At 40.4% G+C, this 5,760-nt stretch overlaps 1 protein-coding gene across 1 annotated transcript; it reads right to left on the bottom strand.

Moving 5' to 3' along the window:
* Positions 1-1,180, bottom strand: LOC103963311 (pathogenesis-related genes transcriptional activator PTI6). Its single transcript, XM_009376120.3, has one exon. It carries the CDS (start codon positions 1,120-1,122, stop codon positions 205-207), a length of 918 nt encoding a protein of 305 aa, XP_009374395.3. The 5' UTR covers positions 1,123-1,180; the 3' UTR covers positions 1-204.
* Between the last annotated feature and the right edge of the window lie 4,580 nt (positions 1,181-5,760).

Raw genomic sequence — 5,760 nt, 5'->3', positions numbered from 1 at the left:
TTCTCACAAAACCGCCGTATATATTATTGATAATCGGCTATCCTCGTAGTCATTGTATATCACACTCAGTAGGGCATTTTCGGTATTCCATGCACTGCTTGTGCCACTCTACAAAACTCACTTCACTTGAATTGCAGCACAGTCCCAAGTGAAATTACAAAATAATCCTGCCCAACTGGAGTTGACACGTGTATCGTACTGGGTTCAACTTACGACGTCAGCTAAGAAATCGTTTACGTCAAACTCGCCGAACTCGTCACGCACAAAGTTGTTACTCGACAACATAATATCTGGAAAGCTTAACGGCAAGTCGATATCAAACACGAAGTCGTCAACGTCTCCGTAAATAAAACCATCAAACGGCGTTTGCTCCTCGTAACGGAGGACAGAGGTGGGCGACGAGAGAGCCTCGCTGGACGGTGGCAATACGCACCCGCATCCCTCCTCCGCAGCTGGGACCACCACATCGGCAACGACTTTCTCTTCCGTTGTAACGGCGTTAGAAAAGTTGGTGACGGCGTCTGGACCCTTGAGAAGGATGGCAGCTCTGTCGTAAACACTGGCGGCTTCCTCCGCTGTGTCGAAGGTTCCGAGCCAGACCCGTTTTCTACGATTCGGATCTCGGATCTCCGCAGCCCATCGACCCCAAGGCCGCCGGCGTACGCCTCTGAACTTTTTCTGGCGCGATGCATCCATTGCCGGCGACTTCGACCCGGTTCGCTTCACGGGTTTCGGGTCTTTCCTGACCCTCTTCGACTGACCCGAAGAAAACGACGACGAAGACGAAGGAGAGGAAGAGGAAGGCGAGGAGAGCTCGAGGCTGATCTGACTGACATGTCGTTTGACTCTGCGTACGCCGCTGTCTTCGTCGTCGCTGGAGGAGTCGGTGGCGTCGGCGTCCGTGAGTATGATCCGGACGAGCTTTGGCGGGACTGGGTTCGGGTTATCGGGTTCCTGGATCATGGGTTTTGTCACGGTGGTGATTTGCTCTGAAAATTTGACCGCAGAGTGTGCGGACGAGGTGGGTTGGAAGGTTGTCATGGATTTAGAGGCGGAGGAAATGAAATTGGAGATGCGGGTTTGGTCGGAAGCAGCAACATCAAGAATCGACGGCGAAAGCATGTAGAAAAGTTAGTACTACTGAGCTGAAGTGAGTGAGGTTTTGAATTTGTAGAAGGTTGAGACAGAGAGACAGAGAGAGGGGGTAAAAGTGAGAAGTTTTTTGGAGTGGAAGGAAGAAGAAAGAGCAAAAGAGAAGAGGGAGGAACGGCAAAGGTGAGCTGTATGGAGGCTTTTGGCAGAGAGTGAGCTACTGATAAAACCCCTTTGCAGGTTTGGGAGAGAAGGAAAACGGAGAAAAATGGGAAGGGTAAAGTATATTTATAGTGCATGGAAGTCACGGATGGGATACACATAAGTGGAAATGGTTTGGTTTCCAAATTTAGTTGTTATTCTCAGCGGAATTGGATACTCTCCGAGGCAAATCCTCGGGAATCTTTTGATCCACTAAAATTGGTTTTTGAATTTTGATTCAAAATGTACAATTATTATAACTTTTAGGAGTTCCCTTTTTATAACCATTAGATTAAAATCTAACGGTTCATGTTATTGGATCAGGAGGATCCCAAAGATTTACCTCGGAAAATATCCAATTCCCTTCTCAGCATTATTCTTAAGAAAACATACAACGCCTACATAAACTTTAGTGAAAATTAATTTATCTACCACTTATTTTCTGTTTAGTGTCGTCCGACTTTATTTTTAATTAAAAGTTTTTACTCATACTTTTCAAAATACGTGTTCTCTTTTGTTTTGTTTTTACATGTATAGGAAGAAGAATAATCTTTTTAATGTCAATAACAACTCTCAAAATAAATAGTGGTGCACAGAGAATGAATGTAAAGTGTGAATACCAATTCTATTTTTCTACAAGTGAAAAGTTGTACTCAGAACTTCGAGTGCATACGTGAAGACACTTAATTAATTAAGCTACAAACTATATTCAAAATCAATAAAACTAAGTCGTATACAAAAATGTACTGCTTTCTTTCACCGAAGTTCAAATTACCCGCTGCGACACCTGTTTGTTATGTTTTATATTTCTGGTGTTTTCTTTTGTTTAATTTAATTTATATTTACTTTGACTCAGGGAATGGGTGTAAATTATTCTCGTGAGAGTGAGGGGGATTATGTATGTGAGCGGGTCATGGGTCCATGGGTCATGGTCTGGAGTGTTAAGCGGGAAAACAAACCTGCTTCCAGCTGGCTCTGTTGACGTGTCAGTTGCCCTCTTCCTCAGTTCCTCTTAGGCCATTTCCAACCTCTCGTTTTCATTCCACAAACAAAAACAACCCCCCACTACTCACGCTCACAAATTGCCTAACTTTTCCTCCAATTAGTCCTTCCCTCTTTGATTTTTTCCTTCTCCAATTTAATATTGAAATTCTACAGCAAAGTAGAGTTTCCTCAGCCAACACATCTGTGTATATATAGTGTCGGTAGATGCATAACTTTTCTCTAAAAAAATCCTGAACAACAAACTGTTTTTATAAGAAAAACTAATGAAAATGGCTTGCAAACTTTGAGTTTTAACGATAAGGACAAAATAAATGATAAAGTGAATTGTATCATGATTGACTTTTTAGTGTAAAAATGTGGTTTTTCGTTAAAGTGAACAATACTGAGAGCTTTTCGTTAAAGTTCATTTTTTTATATTGTGTACAGTGGCAAATACAAGATTCGAATCTTGGGTCTTCCCATATTAAAGGTTCAAGTTTTTTAGATAGAATCAGAGCAAATAAATAAATAAAAATTCAGTTTATTCACTTAGGTACTTCGTCGAACATTTGATGAGTAATATCGAGAGAATTTGTTGATCAGTGTTGTCCACGCAATCTGTCGAGATAATGCTTAACAAGTATTTACATCAAACACTTGGTTGATAGAAAGGGATCCGTGCAAAACATTCGGAGGGTTCTCAAAACACCTTGTATGTCTATTTTCTGAACTCAGGTGGTGTCTATATACAATAATGTTAAGTGTAAATAGTTTACACGTGCATCGTAAATGATAGTTATGCTCTAGTAATGTGTTGTCATATGAGACCTATATGTGTCTTACTAAATGAGAGGATGTACTTGTATTCTGCTTAAGATAGCACAGTAAGTTTTGCTAAATGAGAGAAAGTAACTTGTATTGCGTCTGATGTACACATAACGAGAGTGATGAATACAAAGAGATACGATTGGAGACACAATGCTAATTCACGTTTTACATGTTTGAAACCGACCACGCGGTTTCTCTAGTTAGCATGTAGCTCTTTTTCTCTGCCTTTTACTGTGTTTGGCAAACAGTTAAAAACATGAGTCTCCTTTAAAATTTGATCAAACAATTAAAAACATTAGACAACTCTTTTTCTCTAGTTAGCATGCAGCTCTTTTCCAAGCTCTTGAAATTTGATCAAACAGTTAAAAATATGAGTCTCCTTTAAAAGTTTTAATAACTTTAACCGATGAATCAAATTTTAAATATCCGAATTGATAAATTTGGTGGATTTGATGGAATGGATTAAAGGAATATCCCTTTCCGTATGGTATGTTGGTGGTGCGTCTCCAAAAGCATGCTGCTCCTTAGACTCTTTTTTCCACCTAGGAATCGGGAAGCAGTGGCTTTAACTTTTTACTGTCCACAGCCTCTGCAGCGTATATGAAACTGTTGAGTTTGTGTGCTAAAAATTGAGACTCAAACGGTGTCTTTTTTCTTCTTCAACGCATGGGTGATGGACTGATAGGTGCATGCCAGGCCATATATATCATGATCATCGTATACAAATATCAGCTTATGGACCCAATTTTAATTTTCTTTGACCCCATCAAACCTAATCCCTTTACCGAAAAAAAGCCTTATTCATTCTCACTTATTATTCGCGGGTTGAAAATATTCAGTAGGACAGTCGGTTCTGTTTGATCCTACTTTGTTTTACACTTATAATACTTTTCTGTTTTTCTTCATTCAGCCGCACACTGATACTAGTCGTAACATTTAATTGCTTGTCATTGGACGGTCACACAAGTCTAATCACGTGACTCCATTACTTCAGATTCTCTTTATTTTATTGTACGATGTCAAATTATGATTTTACTTAAAAATAAGCGGCTCGTTATATACAAGAGGTCGAGCTGCGTTCACAAAAAGAAGACATCATTGGATTATTTTAATCAAGAGTTGGATTGAGTCAAAATAACATAGGTAGACCGTAGAGCAAGGGAATTTGTCAAAACCTATTAATAATTATATATGTAATCCTACTTTTCTCTTCAACCTATCACACCTTGTGGCGGCATTACATACATAGAGATAGGTTCTAAATTAAATTAAATTAAATTAAAACCACTTAAAAACGTCGAAAAGTTGATAGGGTTGGTTTATGCTTCGGGAGGAAGCAAAGGCAACGATAGACCCCGAATCCATCAGCCAGCACGTGAGAAAAGTGAGCAATCATGCATGATTAAGGTTGGGACAAAGAGACTGGTGATGGAGGTTCGTTGCTTGTCAGCCAAGCGATAAGTTAATCAAAGATATCTTAATTTGGCCCCTCAAAGTGCACACTTAAATTTAATGGGGAACTAAAATCGGGTTAATTTCCGGCAGTTTTCGATGACGTTTCTTTTAAATCATGCATGACCTAACTCCTCCTTGTATTATTAGTTTAAGAATCTAGGACTGTCCATGTTACCTAGGTATCGAGAATCTATGACTCACATATTAAGAGGTGGATACACGTAACGTCAAACGAAGGTTATTGTCCTTACTCGCACTTAAGTTTAACTATCATGGGAGCAAAATTTTTGACAATTCTTCAGAAATGGCAATGGGCGAATTACGGGAGCTAAGGATGGGGTGGGGTTTTCCCGGCCGGGGGGGGGGGGGGGGGTGGGTTTTGCTTGTGTGGTGGTGAAAGAAAGGGGTGTGTGCTTCGGCTACCTCTTTACTCCAACCGACCTGTAACTTTTTTCATGCACCTAAGATATCGTGTTTTAAATCTCTCGCTCAGCATCGGATGTATTGAAGTTTATCTAGAAAACTTTTCACCTAATAAAAGTAAATCTAGAAGATTGATATTGGAACTTGAAAAGAGAAGAACCCATGATGCCACGTGGCTTCTAGACATGAAAATTCAAACGGAGCACATCATTCGGTGCCAAACCTTGCACCACCACAACCACAAGTGCCCATCGCTGTGACTCGTTCGCATCCAATTCACAAGTTCTGCGCTTTATAGCTACCAATGATCGCGACCCCATGTAAGTTGGACAGATTTTTCCGATCATAAAAAACAAAACAAAAGAAATATGAAGACAATATTCCATATCGCAGATATATACGACGTTCCCTTCATCATAAAAGAGCTTAAGAAGCATCACAATATACGCACGAAAGGAATAGTTCTAGTTGCTCTAAACTCGGGAAAGGGACTCGAACTTGGGAGCAAGAAAGCAGGATATTTTATGGCCACTTGGCCTAACCCATGTCCAGTAACACATACAAATGGATTCAGTGCAACACATCGTTTCATGTTTGGAAGTGATTCTAAGACGGACATAAGTGCCACTCTTCTGAAAGCACGAGGGGCGGTAGTTCTACGGAGAAGCGCCTCTCATGTGCTTCTTCCTTCGGTCCTTCCAAGGATCACTTCCAAACGGGTTCTTTGACCTGAACACAAAAATGGCTTTCATTTGGATGGTGTTTAACTAGGCACTC

This window comes from the organism of the source record quoted next, unplaced genomic scaffold (genome assembly GCF_019419815.1).
Source record: "Pyrus x bretschneideri cultivar Hongxiangsu unplaced genomic scaffold, Pyrus_bretschneideri_v1 Contig39, whole genome shotgun sequence".
NCBI lineage: Eukaryota > Viridiplantae > Streptophyta > Magnoliopsida > Rosales > Rosaceae > Pyrus > Pyrus x bretschneideri.
Note: the sequence above shows the minus strand (reverse complement) of the source record. Positions and strands in the feature narration are given on the sequence as shown.

Excerpts from the sequence above, each read along its gene's own strand:
- LOC103963311 (XM_009376120.3), bottom strand. The coding sequence starts at position 1,122 with ATGCTTTCGCCGTCGATTCTTGATGTTGCTGCTTCCGACCAAACCCGC.